Consider the following 25316-nt stretch of genomic DNA (forward strand, 5'->3'; position numbering starts at 1 on the left):
AAGCATTCAACATTACGTATCTTTCTTTTCCTGTCGCCGTAAAATGCTCAAACAAACCGCCAAATAGCTCTATGCACTTGTTCGACCATCCGTTTGCGCTCATTTTGCGGAAAAATTAATCTACCCGGAGGTGTGGTGAGAACCCTTTCAACTTTTGAGGGTGAGAAAGGGGTTGTTGAGACCCATGTTGAGGCATCAAAACTTCCAATATACATGATTGTATGTCATAATAGTTTTTCCTATCATTACCACTGACAAATACAGCATAAAAAATGTTTCCAATGATTTTTGCGGAAATTCAATTTGGGCCAATCTTTACTAAAAATCAGCTATTTATGAGATTGTGATCAATTATAACGTCAATGTGACATCAATTTGGAGATGTTTGCACTTTTTTTTTATATCTATCAATGGAAAATGAGATCAATTCATTAGTGCCAAAATCATAGACATCGTTTATGGCGGAACTGCAGAGGAACAGGGACGTAGCAAGACCCTCGGAGCCCGTGGACAGGAAGCAACGCATGGCCCCTAACCTATAGTCCTAAGCTTTTGCGCAGGGCCTCCACTCGGGACCCCTGGACTTTGTCCACCCTCGTTAGACGTGTAACATAAAAATGCCTTGGTATTAAGTTTTGACATACACGTTGAATTTTGCAGGCAAAATATAAAATAAAGGCAAGTATACAATGTTATTTCGTTCGCAAAGCATTTTACTACTACTACTACTAAAAGTATAACAATTACTAGCCTACAGTACAGAAAACATTGTTAGTCACAAATGTCGATGGACCCAATGGAAATCTTGATATGTGAATGTGAAATATTGTGTAGATAGCAAGCTAGGACAGTAACCCGCTAACATATGGAAACAACAACTTAACTGCCATGGATTTCTTTTTATTTCATTATTTCTATATTTAATAACTAAATTTACTCAAAATGCAGCTGGTACAATGATATTGATTATTGTCTTCCCAGCGATCATGGTGATGTCCATCGGGTACATCGCTGACTATTGATATGCTTCATTGGATAAGGGACGGCTCAACCGCCGATTGCCCGCCGGTTCCGTCCGGTCAGAGCCGGTTTCTATTGTTCGGAACAATGGAACGCGGTTTAACCGCCATCAACAGCTGGTCAACCGGCGGTCTGGTTTTGAAGCCGCCCGTAAGGAATTTCATAAATCAGGACTACAACTGTAATCTATGTTAGTTACCCAGCAAACACAAAACGTTTGCGACATCATTCGCAAAAGGTTATAAAAGGATGTCAAAAAACGTTTAAATGTCGGGTTATATAAAGGTATACATTAAGGGCTGGGGTATGAACGTTTGGACAGTATTTATTTTGGGACGTCAGAGCTCATCAGACATATCGAATTGCATTCTGAATACGAAGAACGTCCTTCTGATATCAAATAATTTTCATTTTTGAAATTCGCAATGTAATACACATTTTATGGCAAATCATTAAAATTGATATTTTGATATTTAACAGTACTTGAAGTAAACTTTATAAAATCTGATGATTTATACTTAAAGTGTATGTAGGTGGGATGAAAAGCCGACGATCAATTGAAAATTTTGACCTTTCGTATTGAAGATATGAATTTTTTCCCCAAAACACCCAAAAAAATAGGTCTTTTTGGGAAAAAAATACATATCTTCAATATGAAAGGTCAAAATTTTCAATTGACTGTCGGCTTTTCCTCCCTGCTACATACACTTTAAGAATATATCATTAGATTTATATAATTTACTTCGAGGACTGTTATATATCAAAAATTTGAAAAATATCAAATTTTTATAATTTGTCATAAAATTTGTATTATATTGTGATTTTCAAAAATGAAAATTATTTGATATCAGAAAGACATGCTTCGTATTCAGAATGCAATTCGATAGGTCTGAGGTGCTCTCATGTCCTACAAAAAATACTGTCGAAACGCAATAAACGCTCATTTTAGATCCCTTAATGGTATAAAACGTTTCCATAACATATTAAATAACATTTGTTGGTAATTTACTGCACAGAAAAAACAAATGTTTTACAGAATACATTTAAATGTCGGGTTATATAAAGGGTATAAAAACGTTTTAATAACATTCCAAAAACATTTTTGAAAACTTGGTAAAAATCATTCTAAACAGAATGTTATTTTGGGGTTGAAAAAATATTTTGCAAAAAATGTTTGCCCAAAATATTTACAATAATGTTTTTAAAATGTTTTCACGACCTTTATATAACCCGACATTTAAATGTTATTAAAACGTTTTGTAAAAAACATTTTAAGAACATTTCTGTGTTTGCTGGGTGCAAATATTTTAACATAATGTTATTTAAGTGTTGACAAAATATTTGGCCAAAAATGTTTGCAAAAATAGTTTACAATGACATTTCGAAATCATTTTTAAAATATTGTTGTAGTGTGTTTTCATACAAAACCTTTTAAAGCGATTGCATGACCTTTATATAACCCGACATTTTAATGTTATTAAAACGTTTTTACCTAAACCAAAACCCAAAATAATAACTTATTTAAAACGTTTTAAAAACGTTTTTGTGTTTGCTGGGTAGTAAGACCAGGCTAGATTAACAAATTAGTCACCGTAGATACCAATTGATACTATGTATCTATTTACTTGATATGCCCACCAAATTATTCCAGTGTACGGATTTTTAGTTAGGAACTATTCGATCTATTCTGTAGTGGAATTATTACTTGCAACATGGATATTATCACCACCGTACAAATTGTGATAAAATAGATGTGAAATGTTGCATTGTTAGCACTCGGGGAAAATAGATAACCTATTCCCCTCTAAACTATGTAGTATTTGTATATTATACAGCTTTTAAGGTCTATTTAAATTACTAGTCAAGAAAAATAGACAAGCATTTGTCCTCCTTGGCACCATTTAGACTAACATTTTAGTCTGCTGCATGTGACTAATATTTTGACTGGTCTTGTGTGCTTCCTTTTGCTGCGTCTATTTCCTCTCATCATGACACCTCATTAGCCACGTGAGCTACATTATTCTTTCTCATTATTTTATGTTCAAAGATGTAGTTGGTGGAAAGGTATGCCAATCACTGAAAGATGAACAAAAACACAAGCATTATAGGTGTTTATATCGTTATGAGTTTGACAGACTGCCGAATCATGATTTGTCTCTTTGTTAAATTCACGTTAAGCATGAATTATGTTGAAATAGATAACAAAGTAATGATTAGTGCTTTAGAGCCAGAGGGCAACAATTATTCAATTATTTAGAGCGAAAGAGGGCGACATACAGGGGTAGTTAACGGTACTGCAGCCTTGTCTCCCCTTTTCGCCAATTCAAGAAAAATCATGCGTGAAATGAATATAACAGGATGACGACTCGATATTCTGCCAGACTCATATCGATGTTATCATTATATCCCGGCTGTTACATTTCAAAATTGTCATGATTTTAGAAAAGAGAGTAGTAACAATATCGCGTATTAATTTATTGGATTAAGAATTGCATAAATAGGCCTATATTTATGTGATCACAAAATACAATACCAATAACACTTAGGCCTATGAATAAGTAGGTATCGGGTAGGTAAACATGACTATTATAACATGACATCATTGGCAAAAGAATACAGACCCATCATAATTATATTAAAATATTAATATCATAATCCCTGAAATTAGGTCTTTAAGGCCTAACGAAACTGACTTCCAAATAGACAGTACAAGGCATCCAAAAAGTAAAAGTTTAAAATGTTGTATTTTATTCATACTTAATATAATAATGTAGGCTTCCCGGAATTTAAAGCATTTACATCTTACAGTCCGTTAAATGATTTATTACGTACATGAACATGTCATCTGGTAATGCCTAAGCTCTGTCAAAGTTGGCCTCTTCATAACTTGATAATTAATTATTTAAACTTATGATCTCAACACAAATGCATGGAAATACAATTTTTAAGATTGTGTGACATCTGACAAGACTGCTTTAAAATCTCTAATTTAAGTTCAATTGTATAACGTATACTTGTTCTTTCCACCCTGCTACATGGGGCAGAAACGTGGGCCTTGAAAAAGGAAGATGAGAATCGTCTGCTTGTCTTCGAGATGATGTACCTGAGAAAAATCCTTAGACAAAATTAGAAACTCAACCATCCGCCAATCGCTAGATATGAACCACACCATCTTAAACATAGTAACTAAGAAACGACTGCGTTTCTTTGGACAAAAGGTATCCAAAACCCTCCTGGAAGCAAACATACCTCCACAACGACCAAAAGGGAGACCAGCAAAGAGATGGACGGATTGCATCAAGACAGACTCCTTAACCATTAACTTGACATCCCTGGTGAAAACTGGAAGGCTCGCAACACAAAGAACAACCTGGCAAAGCATCATGACACAGATGGCAAAGCAGAGTGATCCACCGGTGCCGACGCCTTAGGTCAAGGTCATTGCCAAAATTCATCCGCACGGCATCGGTTTTTAGTAAATATTCGCCCTATCTAATTGTAACTTTCAGTTTCGAGGGCGCACTGTCATTTTAAGGTGTTTACGGTTCAGTGCGTCAAAACAGGAAAAGTCTCAGGTCCCGGGGTACTTAATACAAATGACCATACGGGGACGTGCCGCAAACATGGGTACCATTTTTTTAAAAAGTTTTTAAGTTTTCCAAAATTTTTGAAAAAGTCACATAATTTGGGGGAAACATTGTAAAACTACAATTTGTGTTAAATTTGGCCGAAACTGTTGTCATTCGGCATATCGATGGGTCCTATTTTTTTAAGACACACATCGCTCTATCGCGTATACGCGAAGGCACGCAACGGTGGCGTGATTGTTAGACACGCATGATCGAACGATCGGTCCTCATTAATATGCGATAATTCACAGCATACAAAGCACGGGGATTTGACTGTTGGTAAAGAGTCTGTATTAGTCTATGGTATATTCTTGGTAACTTTTATCGGCCCCGTCACGAGTGAAAGTTGGTTGACTCTGATGTAAATTCTGATTTTTATTTTCAGCATACCGTCTGCTTGGATAGTGACATTCCTCGCCTCTAGTTATGTCGTAAACTTGATGTCCTATAGAACTATCGGTGCCCGGCTAGGTACCGATGGCTGTTAACATCACTCCCTGGATATGTAGTAAATTGTATCAAGCATAGTAATTAACAGTTGCATAGTGTTATTGGTTTTCATTTAAATAAAAAACGAATGCACTGTACAAATGTTCAGGGTATGGTAAAAACTGACATCGGTATCTCTTTGGACACCGATAACGCTATAGAACCAAAAAAAGATGTTGTACCTTAGCGTGAGTTATCATTCACATAACGGAGCCACCACAACGGAGGGTGGGGTTAATCTTATGCATTGCTTCTTGTTCTAATTGTTCCATATTCAAGTTGCAGACGATTAGGGATACCGGCGTTCCCATCGCAGCCCCATGGATTTGTTGGTACATGTAGTAATTTCCATTGTAGGTCTATACAAAGTAGGTACAATTTATACACACTTCGAGAAGTTCCGTGACGTGTCTAGCCGATAGGCAGGTCCGATCACTAAATGTCTTGTCCTATTTCAAACGAGCTTGAATAATGTTCAACGCTCTATCAACGGGTATCGATGTGAAAAGAGCTGTGACATCATAAGATCCTTCTCAACTGTTTTGTCTTTTATTCGATCCGCAAAATACTGAATTGGCAATGTGGTCATGGTGCACTGTATTACAAACATTAGGGGCTAAAACGTTATCTGACAATTTTTCACAATTGTACGATCAAGTTTAGGGGTCAAGTATCCGAAGGGTCACTGATCTCGGTTACCAGTCTCCTGATGAATGTCATAGTAAGTGACCGAAAATTTGAGGTACGTTTTAAGTTTGTGTCGAAAACGTAAGTTGAAATAATGAATTATGCATAACGGCACATCTCGCCATATAATATAAGTTAGCTAGTATAATGAATTATGCATAACGGCACATCTCGCCATATAATATAAGTTAGCTAGTATTATTTTTTAATGAAATTTACATGATCAATAGATCAATATAATTAAACAAAAAGGAAACCTTGCCATTCTACTTACCCTTGAAATCTTGTCAGTTGAAACTGGTTTTGCTTCCACGTCGTCATCGGCACACTCGGCCTACTTGAGTACACCGGAAATAGGCATACCGGAAGTGCAGACCTGTCAGGTCATTTATCCATGTGGATGATGAGAAAGTTCCAGTTTGTAATGTTGCGACACCTAGAAACATCCCGCTACCGATGTCTTTGTCAATTTCAAATACCCTATCGAAGATGCGACGATCCAGCGAGCCCGCGGTATACAATTTTTCACTTTGGCGGGGCAAGGACGTGAGTGCGCATATCATTGGGCGCAGCTTCACCGTGGGAGCGTGCGCTGAAAGGGGCGCAACAGTAATTCAGCGTCATATAGATGTGAACGATAATTATGCCTAGTTTACTTGCCATTCCTGATTGCGATGCAATACATTGGGTGATAAATTTGGTATCAAGTTAAAGCTGTGTTTCTGTAGATTTCAAAACATACCGGCATATATTGCTGACCACTGCTTTTCTCGCTATTCGGAAATCAAAAAATATAACTCATCACTCAAGTTGAAAGTTGTGTTAATCCGTCACAAAATATAGAGTGTATGCAATAAACCAACGGAACGGTATAACAATTGAAATGGCAGCCATGCTGGAGGACAGTTCTAAGATAACTTAAGATGACAGAGGGACAGGTCTCTAGATCGATTTCACAACCATTCATACCTATCACGTTATATTGTATTATCATGCGAATTTTCCCGTGGTACCTTATGAAGGACAGAATTTTATTTAAATGAGGATGACTCTGTCATGAGTGACGTCGTATTGCATACCCTCTATATCGCTTTAGAGATAAAATGTCTGATTTGTTCTACATGTAACAAATGAAGACACTAGTCGAAATAATATAATTAGGTGATTTAAAGTGCATATAGGCTCGCTACAATATCATCTTCACTAGTGCATGTTTGCCGAATTTCGTTCTTACATTATAGTAGTGTGCTCTCTCAAATCGCTGGTGGAACGAGAAACGGCTGCCTCAACGCGTTGACGTCACTATCTCGATGATATACACCGGGCACAGAAAGAAACTTGTCAGTTGTAGTTATCCTTCCTGCGCAACAACCTGATAATTTTGGATTATTCTGAAATATACATTTTGGTATTGGACTTTGCAGGCTCATTTTACACCATGTTCGTGAAAATCGAGCAAGAATTGACCAAGATAATGCGCCTCCAAACCCTCAAACCCCAAAATAAAAAAGGTTGCAATTTTAACGATTCATTGTGCCTGTTACATTGTGTGCTTTATTGATTGGCCCGTGGTGCTTGTGTGCAATACAACGATGCGTTCCCATTGAAAATCGTTGAAATTGCAACTTTTGATTTTGGGGTTTGACGGTTTGGAGGCGCATATCTTGGTCAATACTTGTTCGATTTTCACGAACAGGGTGTCAAATGAGAAAGCAAAGTCCAATTGATAAAATGTATGTTTCAGAATAATCCAAAATTATCAGGTTGTTGAACAGCAAGGATGACTATAACTGACGAGTTCCTTTTTGTGCCTGGTGTATAATAAGTACAATAGTAACCCGCTTCCCTATTGACATGATAGGCAACTGGAGGACAGTCGGATTTTAATAGGTCAGAATACGTCATACTTTACCTTCGGTCGATGAGGGTGCTGTTGTAAGTTCTTCAGTCGTGACTGAATCTAAAAAGAAAGAAATATAATAACAGTTAGCGATAATGGCAATACAAAACTCATTTATTTGACTTGATATGCAAAAGAAAAGAGTTTCAGATTATCACAATCTTTCTCAAATTAAAGTAATAATAATAAATAATAATAATAATACACAGACTTCGAGAGCGCTTTTTTAAATGAAGAAACAAAACGTTATGAAAAAGACAAAAATGCAAGAGAGAGGAAATATTAGGTGAATAGGTGAGTTTTCAGGTTCTTCTTGAAGGTTTGGACATTGACAGAGTCACGAATGAGGGAAGGCAAGCCATTCCATAAACAGGGGCAATGATGGAAATTGCTCTGTCTCCAGCCAACTTGTGGGATCTGGGAATGGAAAGGCAAGTGACAGCAGTAGAGCGCAATGAGTACCCAGAATGACGAGTGTAAGGATGGAGGACAGATATTCAGGTAGTGTGGATGAAGCAAGACCCTTATAAACATGGGTGAGAGTGGGAAACTGGACACGTTTAGCAACTGGAAGCCAGTGCAGACGGTGAAGGAAAGGAGAAGTATGAGTATATTTTGGCTCTCTGAAGATGAGGCTGGCGCACTTATTATGGAGAAGCTGCAGGCGGGTGGGGTTTTTCTGGGAGATGTCATTATAAGCAGGGAGGAGCAGTAATTAATCTTGGACAGGACGAGAGTCCTAACCACATTGGTACATACGTGCGCAACATAACTGGACATCTTCATGTCATAGTCAAAGATGACCAGCAGAAATAATCGATATTTCTATTGTGACTTGCAAAATCATCCATCCATGGATACATTCGGGAGTTGATTGTTGGTAGTCGAAACTGAAAAATGGTGCAATCAAAACTGAAATTCTGACAAAACTATGATAAATATAGCCATATATGATGTGCGTTAGAAAGTTGGGAAATATCTTTCATATGACCCCCAAAAAAGCTTATGGGGCAAGTTTAAGCCTGTGAAAATCGAAAATCTTACACTAAAAGCTTACATTTCATACCTAAGTTTAACACCAGGGTTTGAAAAGTATACAGTACTATTAAAACATTATAGGCCTAGTTTTTTCCTGACATTTACTGAAAAGTATTGCTTTACATTTGGCCGAGAGAATTAATTTTACAGTGAAAAAGTGTAACTCAAACTTTTACTCATGAATTTCAACACCAAATTTGATCGTTTCTATTGCCTCATTAAATGACTGAGTGAGCCTCGTATAACAACAGCCATCGATTCACTAGCGTTCTGAGCGCATGGAATAACAAGTGTAATTGACTACACATCCAACAACAACAGTGGAAAGCTAAAACTGTGTACAGGTATGGCACCCATGTGCTAGATGACACAAGATGATGATGTATAAACAAGTCACAGTTAATATTTCCATAATAGTTGTTAATAGAAACTTCAAAACAATGTGTCCACTTTGAAAGGTATCTACGTTCTGTTGAATGCAAATGACAAAGTGAAATCTTTTTCAGGGGAGAGACCCTGAAGGGTACGTATTGGGATGGAAGTGAGAAGAAAATTTGGTCCATTGTAAAATGAGATTTTTTATCTGCCAATACCTGATTATAGTCTCAGGCCAATACCCAACCTCGATAGACCCTTACTAACTTTTTCCCCGTGTAACTTTGTGTCAGGTCATTCGATCCCATAAACAAATGTGTGAATAACTAAAGCGTTCCTTGGAAATTCTATGTTCTTTCGATATTGTACATATTTACTGTGATTACAATCATCAATGGCGATCATATTTGAATAATCACGATAATTATAAGACTGATTATTGTACCGCGATTTACCGTTGTACTGAATGGTTACAGATGACGTCGTTGCAGGTTGCGTTGTTGTTGGTTGCGTTGTCGTTGGTGGCGTTGTCGTTGGTTGTATTGTCGTTGGAGCAGCCGTCGTAACTAAAAAACACAAAGTATTATGGTATAGCGTTTCAAATTACTATTACCCATTTAGTCCGAGGCTTGTTTTGATGTTTTGATGTCCAGAAAAAAGTATACTTTTACCTTTTAAATAAACTCATCAGGACTGTTCCATAAAACTGTATATTTATTCATATACTAGTCCAAGTTCAACACACTTACGTGTAGACGTTTCGATAGCTACCAGCTATCTTTCTCTCTGCTACTGTTGATGTGATGATCGCTGAACAGCTGTTGTTGATCGCTGCTTGGCAACGGAGTTGCCAGACGATTTCTCCATCAACTGGAGATTTGTCCTCAACAGGAGACATTTCTTCATAAACAGTGTGGATTAACGGACTGGTGTGTGGAAAAAGTCAAAAGCAAAATGGCTACACCTAAGCAAAAAGGAAAGAAATCTAAAGACGACAGTGAAAAATCCAGGGGATTGATGACGTTACCGTATGTTGAAGGGGTGTCCGAGCGTGTTGTTAGAGTCATGGAATCTTACAACATCCATGCCGTGCCGCCATGAAACCCCACAGCACTTTACGCAATCTTCTTGTCCATCCGAAAGATAAACGCGAGCCGCAAAATTATAAATCAGCGATAACTCAGCGATCAGCAATATTCATATCATCAATTGGGAGGAGGCAAGGATTGTCGGCAAAGAGAGTGACAAATACACAAGATGGATAAAGAAGGCCATCACCATCAGGAAGCAAGGAACAACAATGAACCAAGACGAGGGCCAGTACAACCTAAGTCACATCTATGACGATCTGTTGATGGTGAAATCGTCTGGCAACTCCGTTGCTAAGCAGCGATCAACAACAGCTGTTCAGAGATCATCACATCAACAGTAGCATTGAGAAAGATAGCTGGTAGTTATCGAAACGTCTGCACGTAAGTGTGTTTTACTTGGACTAGTAGGCCTATATGGAAAAATATTCAGTATACTTTTACCTATCTGTGACATACCCTTCTGGAGTTATAAGCTAAAAGGTCAAATGTCACGATTTGAGCTCCACAGGGGTCAAAACCTGACAAATGCTCCGATCTTCATTGGAGTATTTTTCAGGTTTTGACCCCTGTGGAGGTCAGATGGTGATCTTTGACCTTTCTACTTTAACTCCAGAAGGGAATGTCAGAGATATTTTCTGGATCGTTATAACAAGAGGAATAATTTGATGAACTTTTCAACAGCATTTGAGCAGTTTGAGTTTTGATCTCTGTATGAACTTTGACCCTAAATAGTCAAAATGTTCAATGCTGACAGAGGTATTTGAAATTGGTGTCTTGAGAAACAAAATCTATTAAAAACAAAACTATGGACACCAAAACAACGTAAAACTGGCAATCAGACTATTTGCACTGAAACGTCTTCTTCTATCTTCGATTTGCATTACTCATCACCGTACTCTGTTTATACAAGAGAATTGTGCAAAGGGGAGGCTGCGACACTTTACTTGCCCCAAAACACTATACCTACATTCCAAGTTTGATGAAAATTTATCGGTTTTATCCTTTTTTGCCATTATAAAACCCAGGTTATAAAATCTCAATCAAATTAAATTAATATGCAAATGAGCTACTTAAAAATCCGGGCTTGAACTTATATAAAAAAAAACGTTGGAGGTACAATGTAGGCCTACTTTTACACCGCCTCGAGGCAACTTACTACACTCTTCATCTCCCGCGGCCGCTGTAAAAGCAAAAGAACAACAAAGGTCGAAAGTCAGTCATTTACAAAGTAATGGGAGCGTCATTTGTTGAAATGAGGGGATATACTGTGTTGCAAATGATTCTGGGTAGGGAAGGATTTTGCACAAGTCAGTACTTTATTTCGAATTCAAGCAGCAGGGATAATCGATATTGTTGTTGTATTCTACAAAATGGGTGTTCAAAATCGAAAATCTTACACTAGATGACCAAATTTCACGCCTAAGTTTAACACCAGGTTTTTAAAAAAACCATAGTGTTAAGCATTATGGTTTTCTACTGATGTTTACTGAAAAAATAAAAATTATTGCTTTTCATTTGGTCGAGAAAATTTATCAGATACTAATCTTACAAGGTGTGAGTGATCAGCATAATATGAATATTTTATAGAATTACGATCCAGGTCTTTATCTCTGTTCTTTGACATCTATGGTTCAATAAGCCTAGCGCGTGAACGTACTAGTGAGGTGCGATATATTCAAAAATTGTTTAAACCTATTGCTATGGTAGTTAATCATGTTACATTGTCACCTCTACGGCGAATACATGTATTAAGTCGCGTCGTGTAAGTGAGTTATTACCGGTAATAAGCGACTTACAACCGGTAATAGTGATTTATTACCGGTAATAGGTGACTTAAAAGTCCAACCGTGGGAACACGACTTCAGGCTATTCGCTGTAAAAGTAGTTACGTAACAGGATTAATTATCAGAGAAATGGGTTTACACTATCTTTGAATGTATTGCCCTGCACTGTAAGCAGGATGCACGAATGTGTACAATGATAAAGACTGCACAAAAAGTAACGCAGCTGTAATATAAATACGCCTATAGCGTCAGAACTTTTGTGTTCACAATATTTCAACATAGAAGGAAGGGTGATTTATTTCCGCGCATATTACCAACACAGCAGTTTTTTTTAAAGAAAAATACCCGAATTTAAAAGTTGCAGCTATTTGTATTGATTTGAAGTCAGCGAGAAGATAATGGAGGGTTTTACGTGCTACAATGCTTGAGTAATAACCATTGATTGCTGTAAACTGCAACTTTTAAATTCGGGTATTTTTCTTTTAAAGCACTACTGTGTTGTTAATATTGAACGACATTTGACAAATGGGGTATCAAAATGCCGGCAAAATGCGCGTAAATAAATCTTCATTCTTTCTATGTAGAACTATTCTGGAAACAATTATTAAGGGATGGGGCCATTTTTTAAGCGATCTACAAAAAGTTTTTTGATACGTTCTTTGATTTCTAAAAAGTAAAAATCGCAGTTTAACAAATAACGGTTAAAATGAAAGCCATTATTGGGAGGCTAATTATTGTATCAATTTGAAAGTCCTGACACCAATATAAACATTTGTTTCGGTGACCCAAGTTCATAGTCACAAACGCTCACGCACTTTTTTACAGATGGCCTAGAATTGCATATTTCGGTTTCAGCGATTGCCCGAAAAAGGTTGTATGTTTTTGAAAAGCGTTTCCGCTTGGAATGTAGATAGTTATTGTTGATATTACTGTTCGCGATTTTTATTTATGCACTCTTTAGCCGACAATTTTCAATGCATTTTACACGATAGAAATGTCGCTTGCATAAATACAGATATTTTTAACAGTATCGGGTTTTTTAACCAAAATACCTTCCACATTAGTTCCCAAGAATTGGATGAAACCATAGATACCATATCAGACTGCAGGTGACGGATAGATTTTAAACTAGAATTAAAAAAGAATCAGCGTAGGCCCTCTCAAAATTTAGTTTCGAGATATATCGCCTTGTGCAATTTTGGACAGCTTTTTGGCTGTTTTTTATAACAAGGAAATGTTTTACTTACCCCAAACTTCTCACGTAGTCCTTACTCAATGTCCGTTGCTGTTTGGTATTATTCCAGTAATCCGATTTTAGTTATTTAATTACATTTTAGCACAAGTTTGCACACCGAAGGGTGTGCTATATTCCCAAAACTGTTAATGGCGTCAGGCTGGCCTTATTTCAAACCAAGTCGTAGATGTGTGACACTAAATTCACGGTTTTTATATTGGCAATTCAAACCTACGACAGATTTAGTGGTTTGCGATAGGCGATACCATTTTCCACGATTTTATGATATCCAGCTATATAGGCCTAGCATTTCATTTGATTACACTGAACATCGACATGATGAAGCTAAATCTCTACAGCCATCATGCACTGATCATTATTTTGCAGACCCGGCCTTTCGCATCGGTTCCACATGTAGTAGTCCTAAGCACCACATTAGATTATGTTAACAAAAAATATTTATAAAATATGCAGGGCCGGATTTTCCATTGGGTCAGATGGACCAGGGCCCAGGGCCCCTGAAATCTGGGGGCCCCAATTTGGCATGTGCGTGTTTTTTTAGCCCGAATACACCATATTTTGCACCAAAATATGCTAACATTGCAAATTTTACGCGCTTCGCGCCCATTGGCCTTTTATAATTATAACAAAATTCACCTTCATTTTGGGCTAAAATTGTCTGAAATCGAAATGTTTCTCGCACTTCTTGCGCAAATGTCTTAGTAAAAGCCATCTTATTGTAGGCCCCTTATTTGTAAACCAAAACTTGGTCACTTGATTGCACATGCCTTCCACACGGTGAGTTTGGGGGCCTCCAAATTTTGGCCTGGCCCAGGGCCCCAAAAAAGGTAAATCCGGCCCTGAAAATATATATACAAAATTAAATTCATGTTAGATTTATATATCGCACACCTATCCGCTGCTAAGATTGTAACATCATCACCAAAATTATTACAATATGGAATTTTGAGCGCTATGAATGAGCAAGAGCCGCCTCCTGTGTGAAATCTGCTATGGGAGATTTGATGATCATATCTAGAGCAACACCTGTGTTGATTCAATTCAATGCCTCTCTTTTATCTATTGACCTCAAATAAAAGGATTCGAATCATTATAAATAGCGTCCCTGACCTAATGTGACACATATTTAATGAGGCGAAAAGGATTGGTCTGGAATATAAGCTTGACTGAACTCAATGCGATCAGTACACTGTCCTATGCCTTATTGTGATGAGGCGGGAGTTTTAAAAACACGGCCCCTGAACATAACATAAAGCCCGAACATATTTCCAGACAAGGAACAATAGCCACAATACAGACAAACTGTCTGGCAATGACGTCACAATAGTCTATAGTATGATCAGTACAAAATATAGTCTGTGATCGTCTACAGTATAATCAGTACTAAAAGTCCAGAGCGATTTTTCATTTATTTTCTAAAATTAAAAGAACCACTTTTCAGCGGGAATTTTGTTAAGTTGCACAGCTGAAGTTGTGAAAGGGTTGAAAGACTATTATATGACGGCATAAACACGAATATGTTTGTTTGGTCTTTATTCATATAGGTACATCCCTTAATTCTGACGTATAGGCGTATTTATAACAACTGTGTTACTCTTTGTGCAGACTTAAGATTGATCACGGCGCTCCATTCAAAGAGACTAATCTTACAGGTGCGGGTGATCAGCATGATGTAAAAATTCTATCGATCCAGGTCTTTATCATGGCGTCGTCTAGTTCAGAGCAATACATTCAAACGTAGTGTAAGCCCATTGCTATGGGAATTAATCCTGTTACATCACTTCTACTGCGAATATAATAAGTTTTAATTAACTCGTGTGTACGTTAGCTTACGTTGAATTACCAGTGTACAGCTGAATATAAAAACATTACAAAACGACATCGTTGATTGATTGATTGATTGATTGATTGATTGATTGATTGATTGATTGCTTGATTGATTGATTAAGACTTACCACAGCGGCCGCACATTAAGGGACATTTTTCAGGAATTGCTGGATGCTCTCCACAGTAAGCGCGACTCGGCCAGCCTGGACTTCTGCCGCATTTTGAGTCTTTATTCTCACACACCTCTAAAAGAAATGAGTCGACAGTTTTGACTTTATTATACATGCGGCCAGTTTTCAAGAAAGGAAACGAGTTTGTTTGGACCACACATAATTGCAGTGCTGTGTCCATCGAAATGTAAAAATCGATCCTGCATAATTTTCTTGACGAATCACTTCGAAACCTGGGCTATGAGATAACGTTCACATAAAAAAGTTTCTTACTAGCTCCAGTTTTGTTTTATATTCACTCAGATAAAAAACAAAAAGGTGAACTATTATTTGAAAAATAAAAGACATATCAGTTTAGCAATGATTGGATGTCTCACCTGAGCATTGGTCTCCGTGCCACCCGTCAAAGCAATTACAACGACAATCAGATGTAGATGTCGCACAATTGTCACATGCTTGACGACAGTCTGAAAGAAAACAAATTCAAATTGGTTATAGACATTGCTTTCTTTGACATGAGAGATCACATCACTTTATTATCAAAATACGTATAAAACCATTAAACAATAAATGAATACAATAAGCCCAGGACAGGTCGTCTAAAAGATCACGCAGGGCGAACAATACAATATAAAAACATATAAGCACTGGAAATAACAATAAAAGACATAAAAGGTAGAGGTCTGGGGTTGAAGTCCCCGCACAGGCAGGTATGTCCGGAGTTTTTTCTCTGGTATATCTGCCTATGCATGTTATGTTTCCATTTGTAAATTCGTGTTTAAATGTGCCAGTGTGCGATGCGTAATTCTTCTTTCCCCTGTATATTGATATATTAAGAATAACGATTAAGCATCATTAATTTGATCTCGTGCGCTAGTTGTAACGTTTGAATGTTTCCATGTTCCAGTGTATGATGCGTAAGCCTCTTCCTCTGCTTATAAGATTTCATTTGTATCTATTATGCACTGAGCAAATTGCACTGGTCCCAAGACCTTTCGTCTTTGGCATGGTAAATGACAAAAGAGGCAATGGTCAATGACGGACAATTTGGAAACCTTGTCGCGGAAATCCTTGAAACAAATCGGGAAGTGAACTAAAGAAATGAATGATTTAAGCCTGTCGACATTATCTTGTGAAATGAAACCTCTCGAGCCAACTTCAACAGGAATGTAAGTAACATCGAAATCCTTTTCCTGAATATCAGAAATAAGAGGCGCATACTTATTGACCTTCAACTGATGGGCCCTGTCAATACCATGCTCAAAGGGTACGGTCAGTTCAACAATCAAAGGTTTCAGAGAATGACCAGATCAGGTTTGAGGTTGGTTGGAGAACATTCAGTAGGAATGGTAGTGACACCGGCAAAGCCAGCTTCACCTGGGATGTCATGTAAAATGGTTGTATCCGAATCTTTGAGTCCAGCTCGTGCGGCAGATATGAAATATTTCAGAACACTATTATGACGATAGGTGTAACGGCCTTGGTCCAGGACTTTACAGTTATTTAGAACATGATTGAGAGTCTCTTTGTTGCAGCAATGTAAACATTTGTTAGAAATAGATTTAGGCCTACCCCACCTAGCAAGGTTGACCCTTGACTGTGTTCAGAGAGTCGCCAAGGGCGTTAACCAAAAATTTGCTGGCTCTCGAAGGAAGATTGAAAATGATACTACGCCATGAGAGTGCAGGAAGACTCCTTGGAAAGGAGATCATAAAAACGTCCTTGCACTGGAAGAGAACGAACATGAAAAATTCAGAAATAGCATCGGTAAACGTTTTCTTGGCGGAAGTTTTCTGAAACGAACTGCTAAAACGCTTGATGAAGTTAGACGGTCAAAAACAAAATTACGCAAAAAGGCTTTCAGAGAAAATGTCAACGCTGACCATAGAAAACTGTTTTATGACGCCCTTCACACGTATGATACTTTTCGTAAACAAGAAAAGCTAAGGACTCTGAACGAGAAGACACCTTCGGTAGTGTTCAACAGCGTATCTATCACACTCTGAAGAGATTATACTAAGTTGATAAATTGAACATTCGTAACACTAATTGCGTTTTTCTTATGCTGGCAAATTGTTGGATATGCAAATTGTGGGATGTCAATGGTTTAAAGTATCCTGCATACCAAATTTCAATTTAACTTCAAATTTAATCCATCATGCAGAATATTACTAAACCTGAATTTATACTCCATCGCCGTGTCTTTCTAGTAGCATATCCAGCACGTCATAATTTGATTATCATCCATCACAGGAAGTCCATTCTTATAGAGCAAATTACACCGTTTTTCTATTTTTTTATACGTACCGCATTCTTCGGTTCCGTTGGTGTACTCTGAACATAGCCCTACAAACATTAAGAATAATGTGTTTTTAAAGCAACAAATTTCAGGAGTAGGCTTTATTTAAAATACGTTTGATACATATTCAGCCACAGTTAACAGATGAAAGTGTCAGCTAATTCATCGCGCACATTTCAACCAAAACAACAATAGAAGAGATAGAGCATCAACAAATGCGAAAGAGAAGTAGAAAAAAGAAGCACAAGTAAAAACAAGAAAAGAGAACAAGAGGACCAGCTGATTGTTTAACAAACAAATGAGGGTTACCCGCATCTTATAGTGGACCTTAAGTACCCGCAGTGTCCTGAAGCCTCTGTATTATTTTGTAAAGAAACGGGTGGCTCTTTGGGGCCTGCGGCCCATAATGTTTGACTTTGGGACACACACAGCCATGCAAATGTTTGATGCTCAAGTGCTATATGTAAAAGAAGACTAGAAGACGAAAAAGACGACGAAGGAAAAGGATAAGAATAAGAAAGCTGAAGCAAAGAACAAAACACTTACTACATGCATTGTTGTAACACGATCCACTGCCAGACCCGCAACGTGTACAACTTGGACCACTCCTAAATGGTTTAGCTCCTACGTAATTTCCTCTGCAATTATAAATCGAGTAATCAATCAATCAATCAATCAATCAATCAATCAATCAATAGATTGGTCGATCGCTCAATCGTCAAGTCAAATAGTGTAGCAATATGAATCACCATGACAAAAACTGAAAGGATATCACTTAAACCACTAGAGAGGTTCCATACCATACTTCTTACACCTAACGACCATTAGCTTTAAAAGTTAGACTTTCCTTTGAATGCTCAATACCCTTGATTGTCTTTAACATATTGCAAAGCGGACCAAGTTTGTGCATTTTCTGCGTTATCCGCGCGTTTATTTCGTACATGTAGAATCTTCAATACTGGCTAAATAAGCGCCCTCACTCCATTGACAGGAGAGTGATATTGAATAGTTGGACAGGAAACGAACACGGCGTATTGCAGTTGTTGTCCCGTGGGATTCATGCTCTGTATGCTCATTTGGTTGGTAAAGTAGATTTAAGGGGGTACTACACCCCTGGCCAATTTTGTGCCTATTTTTGCATTTTTCTCAAAAATTATAGCATATTAGTGACAAGTAAGATATGTTCTTGAAGAAATTCATCAGGTTTGTTTGATACAATTAACAGAATGTTCTTCTTGTCAAAACCAATTAATTTTACTGACCTGACAGTTTCGGCCATCTTGGTCGAAGGCCATCATCGGAGTGATGGTACTTGATCCTTCCTTCTGGTTGATTGGTCACCAACAGAGGGCGCACTAGCGCCCAGAAGTGGATCGTATACGTGACTGAGAAAATGGGCCCCCTCATCTCTGTTCATGGTGTTTGGAGCTCTCTTTCTTATCCACATGGATTCTTTGATGCGGCGTGCCCCCGAATCACATTCTTTGTCAAGGATTTTGGCGCCGTCCCAGTTGATTACATGATTATGCTGAACTGCGTGGTCTGCGATTGCTGATTTGGATTGTTCGCTTTGAGATTGTTTCCTGGTTTGTCTAGTAAAGATACCTTTACTTTTTGCTACTTTGTCCGATTCCTTCTTATGTTCACCCAATCTGGTTTCAAAACGACGACCTGTCTCACCCACATAAGTAGTGTCACAATTGGCGCAAGGTATCTCATACACACAATCGGTCGTACAAAGGGGGTCTCTTTTGTCCTTGGGGTGGACTAACAATTTCCTCAGGGTAGTATGAGGGCGTACCGCGGTGGCGATGCCATGCTTTCTAAAAATGCGAGTGGTCGTTTCAGACAATTTCTCAACATAAGGAATGATGACAAGTCCTTTGTTTTTCTCTGTGGAGTCCTTGCTCTTGTTCGGTTTTGCCACCTGTTTATTGTCCATTTTGCGTTTTACCTGGTTAAACGTCCACTCCGGGTACCCACATTGTTTTAGGGCGCGTTTGATTTTGTCCTCTTCCTGTTCTATATCCTTCTTTTCCGTAACAACACAGTTCATCCTATCCAACAGCGTGCGGACCACACCTAGCTTATGATGTATGGGGTGATGCGAAGCGAAATTGAGGTACTGGTCTGTGTGCGTTGCTTTCCTGTAAACCAGCAGTTTTACAGTACCATCGGGTTTGCGGACGATAAGTGTATCGAGAAACGGTATTGACCCCTCATGTTCTTTCTCATAGGTGAACTTAATATTGTCCGTAGGGTCGGTTTGATTCAGATGAGTGGTTAAATTATCAACTTGGTTTTCGTTGACAATCTCCAAAATGTCATCGACATACCGTTTCCAGAGCCGTGGTTTACAGTCTAATGGGGCTGTCGCAATGGCTTGTTGCTCTAAAAACTCCATATACAAATTCGCGACCACCGGGGACACCGGACTCCCCATCGCTACACCAAATCTTTGTTTGTAGATTTTCCCTCGAAACAAGAAATAGGTGGTGGTGAGTACAAATCTTAGAAGGTCGATCACATCGTCTACCGCGAGCAAAGTCCTGTTTTTGAGAGTCTTGTCTTGTTGTAATCTGATTTTAATGACATTCAACGATTCATCAATCGGCGTGTTGGTAAACAGCGAGACGACATCGTGAGAATTGAAAATCTCACCCTCCTCTATTATGACTTCCGCTAAGCCCTCGGCAAGATGTTTAGAGTTCAGCATAATCATGTAATCAACTGGGACGGCGCCAAAATCCTTGACAAAGAATGTGATTCGGGGGCACGCCGCATCAAAGAATCCATGTGGATAAGAAAGAGAGCTCCAAACACCATGAACAGAGATGAGGGGGCCCATTTTCTCGGTCACGTATACGATCCACTTCTGGGCGCTAGTGCGCCCTCTGTTGATGACCAATCAACCAGAAGGAAGGATCAAGTACCATCACTCCGATGATGGCCTTCGACCAAGATGGCCGAAACTGTCAGGTCAGTAAAATTAATTGGTTTTGACAAGAAGAACATTCTGTTAAAAGTAAGATATGTATATTATAGGGGCAAGGACTACAACTACTGTACTGAAAAATTCAGCAACTCAAAGCAAGTAGTTATTGATTTATTGATCAAATATTGGTTTCCCCTCATTTTTGACTGTAACTCCACAACTGTTGTCTGTGCTGAAATAAAATTTCCAGTGCAGTAGTTGTAGTCCTTGCCCCTACAATATACATATCTTACTTGTCCCCATTGCGCTATAATTTTTGAGAAAAATGCAGAAATAGGCATAAAATTGGGCAGGGGTGTAGTACCCCCTTAACCTGCCATTCAACACAACGAATGCGGCGTTGTCATTCATCAACTGACATGACTCATTATTACGTACTGCGCACGAAAATTACTCACCTTCAACGTTGCCAAGTTAAGAAAATTCGATTTTTGTCAGTTTTTGTTTTCAAAGCGCAGTCTGGAAGTTTCCAGCCATAAACCCGCTTAGTGAAGATTAAACCGAGATATGCAGTACTAAACCATTAAACTAATCGATTGTCCAACGCAAATTTATTACCACGTGATAATATTAATCCAATGAGCGATCGAATTTCCGCTACGGTCGACTAATCCAATCGATAATGACGCTATTGACATGTACGGGCGGAGCTCCACCCAGTTTTGGGGTATTTTTCACTGGTTTGCTGTCATTTACTCATCAAGGCGGTCCATCGTTATTATAAGGACTATGCTAATGATTTAAAGATTGACATACCATACTTGATTGACAGAAAGTACTAAATTTGTACCTATTACGGTTTCGTGACACCGCTCTTGCAAATGTGACCAAGCCAGGGCGGCCCAGTGAAGCAAATTGTGCATTGGAATAACACGGGAGTTTGGATATAGATGGTATATTTCTTTTTCATACAAATGTATGGTCCCCGTTATTAAAGCTTGTACCGGGTTGAAAATTCAGATATTTGAAAAGAATAAGTAATTGAAACATAGAGAAAGTACTAAAATCATAGCATTTATACTTTTTCATATATGACGCTAACTAGTTCATCTCATATATCTACAACACAGCGCTACCAGTATGGTTCAATTGCCTATTGTGAGTGCCCCTGTGTTGTGTGCATACATGTAGTTAACAATAACTGCATGATGGATAGTTTTTACAAATACCAAAAATAGCGGGATATATTCAAGGATTTGAGCTATAATTATACATGGGAATATCAAAAGAATATACACCACCAGACCACCACAGTCCTTTTCATTCATAGCTAGGAATAAAATCAATTCATATCAATATGCAACTATGTGCTTGAGGAATGTCACTGAGTTTTCTATTCTATACATACATGACACAGTCGACTTTCAACAATATAATAGGATTTAGCCTGAAAGACAGCTCATATGTGAATTAATTACATCGTAGAGCTATTAGCGATTGTTTTTAGCCAATGATTGGTTTTTTAACCAATCGCTCACCGTGCGGGGAGTATAATAAGTTCAGCTTATGTCGTAATAGCAGCTACTCTCAGAAGCCGGCTGGCAGTTCTTTGATTAAAATCAAATTTCAATGTGCTTTGATTAAAATCAAATTTCAATTGGTTTGTTTACGGATAACTCTTCACCTGGTGTGGACGATGTGAACCGTACAATATAAGATACACATGGAACAAGACATTATTTCTACCATCAGAAAAAGTCTCCCATTCACCCGTGTGAGATGAATTGACCACGCGTTAATCACACACTCAAGGGTATGGGCCAATTGCACGTATATACTCCTTTCAAAAGCCGCTATCTTGCTAAACAAATGTAATTAGGCCAAAATATCACAATTAATATTGATTTGAATAATTATGTTATCTTCATTTTACACGCAAAAAACTTATAACCGACACAGATACCTCATGTAATTTCAACCAAGCATTTCACTGTTTCGTAGTGAATGTGGATGTGGATGACGGCGTCCTACCATTAATACTACAATTTATTTATAAAAATATCAAATTCATTCGATAGTAATGACCATAAGGTATATTCTAGCCAAATTTGGACACCATCCAGCTATTATCTTTATAGGTACAATGCAACATTCATAAATATTGTTCATAAATGCCCATATTTTGGAAATACACAAATATTATATACACAGAAATATATACGCCAGAAAAAAAAAAAAAACAGCTAGCTCCTCTTTTGATATTTGCTGAGGTATGGCGAGTGTGGCCGTCAGCCCCAGCACGTAAAATTGGGAAAGCTATTTAGCATAACAAAGGGTTCCCCTAAACAACGACAATCATTACATACTTCGTCGGACAAAGTTGCTGTTTGCTGTTGTTGTCGCCGTCATAATCGTCGTCGTTGTTGTTATTGTTTTGTTGTTTAAGTTATACTTACGCTGGTGCATAATTACAAGCTTCTATCCATCTATTTGTTTCACCGTTGAAATTTCCTTCATTATCTATTAATTTACTACACCAAGCACGACTACATCCTAACTCTCGAGAAGTTGCCCATACAACCTGGAAGAAGAAGAAAAAAATTAATATTAAAAAGAAATATGCATTTATTTCACATTCTGGTGATCCCCACAATCAGTAGAGTTCGGTTATATATATAAATGCGCTTTTATAAATGCGCACGTGACCAGATGGCCAGCGCCATATTTGCATTACATCACTGTCAATCACTGAAATAGCGACCATTGAGGCAGTGGCTACAGTTGTAACCTTGTTTCGTGGCTAGCACTGACAAGGAACATCTGCTGGAGGTTCGATGCTAATTTGCAAGGATAAACCATGGATATCGAAGGATAAACAATAGATTACGTAACGTATTGTTCCTGTGATGCCGATTTAATTTACCCCCTGGCTCATGATTATTGCACAGCACCCCCTGTACAAACATTACTAAATTGTAATTTACCTTTCGACTTGGCAAAATCCCCCCTTACACTCGTTAAATTAATTGGTTTTTTTTTTAGCTCTAAGTCCCCCCTACCGTGTAAAATAAAACTTTATAAGCCGTTTGAACCAAACTGAACAAAATTGACGTATACAATTACAATATAATACCACGACAATAATGTGTATGACGATCTAACTGGCATAAACCATACATCGCACCTGACAGATAGACAGGCTACAGATAGTCGGATGCTTTACCTGTTTATAATGCCCACAAGCTCTGTTGCATGCTCCAGTGCTATAGTTGTAGTTCTCGACTTCGGCGTCATGCCATGCTATAACGGTACCAACTCCAGGTTTTCCAGGTCCCACCCCTAAATTCTGACCAATGCTGCCGAAGCTGTGAGAGTGATTAGTGTCTCCATGACCAAAATAGCATACTGATGCCCACAGACCAGCCAACCTGGCTAGTTCTTCATTCCAATACTGTAATGATAATGATAAGGCCATCTTAATTTAATAGTTCGTCTCAAAGCCCTTCCAAAAGTTTTTTTTTAAAGTTTAATTTTGTTTTGACAAGAATATACCACCTTTCCATCTCATTCTTCAAAGAGATTTCTCCGTGGTCAAGATGAAGAAATCTCATTCTTCAACGAGATTTCTCCGTGGTCAAGATGAAGAAATCTCATTCTTCAACGAGATTTCTCCGTGGTCAAGATGAAGAATTTTATTGAGATTTGCGATTTAGACTATTTTGACGTCTGGCGAGACGTGAGACTTTTGTGTGGTGGATTTGAAAAAAATAAATAAACCAGTGGAAACAAGAAGAGTCTTTCAAAAAGACACAGTTCACGGATCAGGTGTATAGTAATTTGTTCCAACTTTCCATTTTCATATCAAACCTACTCTGCACTGATCTTACATTAGTGATTTGAGGCATAATGATACCTACATTCTGACTCTGGCTTATAACTCTCCATCCAGCAAGAAACTCATTGAAATACAAACTTTAAAATCAATAGGCCTATCACTATCATGGAATTAATTAATATACCATGCAGATAATAACCTTGGTCCAATAATTATTTAGGTTCCAATTAAGATAAGCAAACATTACTGGGTATACAGGAACTAAATGGTGTCAGTTGGAAGTATTAAATTGAGTAAATCGCCTGTATCAAAATAGCAGTGTATTTTTCATATATGCAGTAATATGCTCAGCCTTATCACAAAATAAACAATAGCATTGACCTTACCCACAAATCAGTAAAGCCTATTATAATCATGTGATGGCTCAATCCAATAGTAAACATGCTTAGAAAAAAGGCAAAAAAATAGTCCTGGCTGCCATTGTCTCAATACAAGATAAGATGTGCTAAAAAGTCCTTGTCATGTGGGGCAGGATTAGATAAAGGAATACAAACATGGGTATGAGACATTAGGAATTATTTCATAGCCTCTTAATCACAGGGTTGATGGGCTACAATAGATATTCAAGACACAGTGTATGTAAGGGATAAGCTGTGCATATGAGATGTGGGTTCAAGTGGGGGAAATGTTCACTCCGTGAACAAAAATGAATAACGCAAAAAGCGTGTGATTTTACTGGTGCAGGAGGGGGGGGGGGGTGTTGAGACAAACTATTTAATTAAGATGGCCTAATCGTATGATAAAGATTTCTATGCGCTGTGCTCCTTCATGAGGACAATCTAGCATGGGAACCGAAAAGCTTCGAAACTAGCCATATGTAAGCACACCGTTAAATCAACGCGCCATTTGTGTAACCCTAATGAGTTTCGGTAAAATACGATAACTTTTGAGGTATGTTGGTGTGTATACTGTTTACTTATAT

At 38.0% G+C, this 25316-nt stretch overlaps 1 protein-coding gene across 2 annotated transcripts in view; it reads right to left on the minus strand.

The window, feature by feature from the left end:
* LOC140136117 (uncharacterized) overlaps positions 1-25316 on the minus strand; it is a 55097-nt gene that overhangs the window by 23482 nt on the left and 6299 nt on the right. For both annotated transcript variants that reach the window (XM_072157822.1, XM_072157823.1), the window contains exons 2-10: positions 23723-23950; positions 22956-23080; positions 18111-18202; positions 17573-17611; positions 15643-15732; positions 15224-15340; positions 11386-11409; positions 9594-9704; positions 7738-7785 (exon numbers count right to left, since the gene is read on the minus strand). In XM_072157822.1, the coding sequence (XP_072013923.1) occupies positions 7738-7785; positions 9594-9704; positions 11386-11409; positions 15224-15340; positions 15643-15732; positions 17573-17611; positions 18111-18202; positions 22956-23080; positions 23723-23950 (874 nt within the window). The remainder of the gene's footprint in view (positions 1-7737; positions 7786-9593; positions 9705-11385; positions 11410-15223; positions 15341-15642; positions 15733-17572; positions 17612-18110; positions 18203-22955; positions 23081-23722; positions 23951-25316) is intronic.

Source organism: Amphiura filiformis, chromosome 16 (genome assembly GCF_039555335.1).
Source record: "Amphiura filiformis chromosome 16, Afil_fr2py, whole genome shotgun sequence".
Classification (NCBI taxonomy): Eukaryota; Metazoa; Echinodermata; class Ophiuroidea; order Amphilepidida; family Amphiuridae; genus Amphiura; species Amphiura filiformis.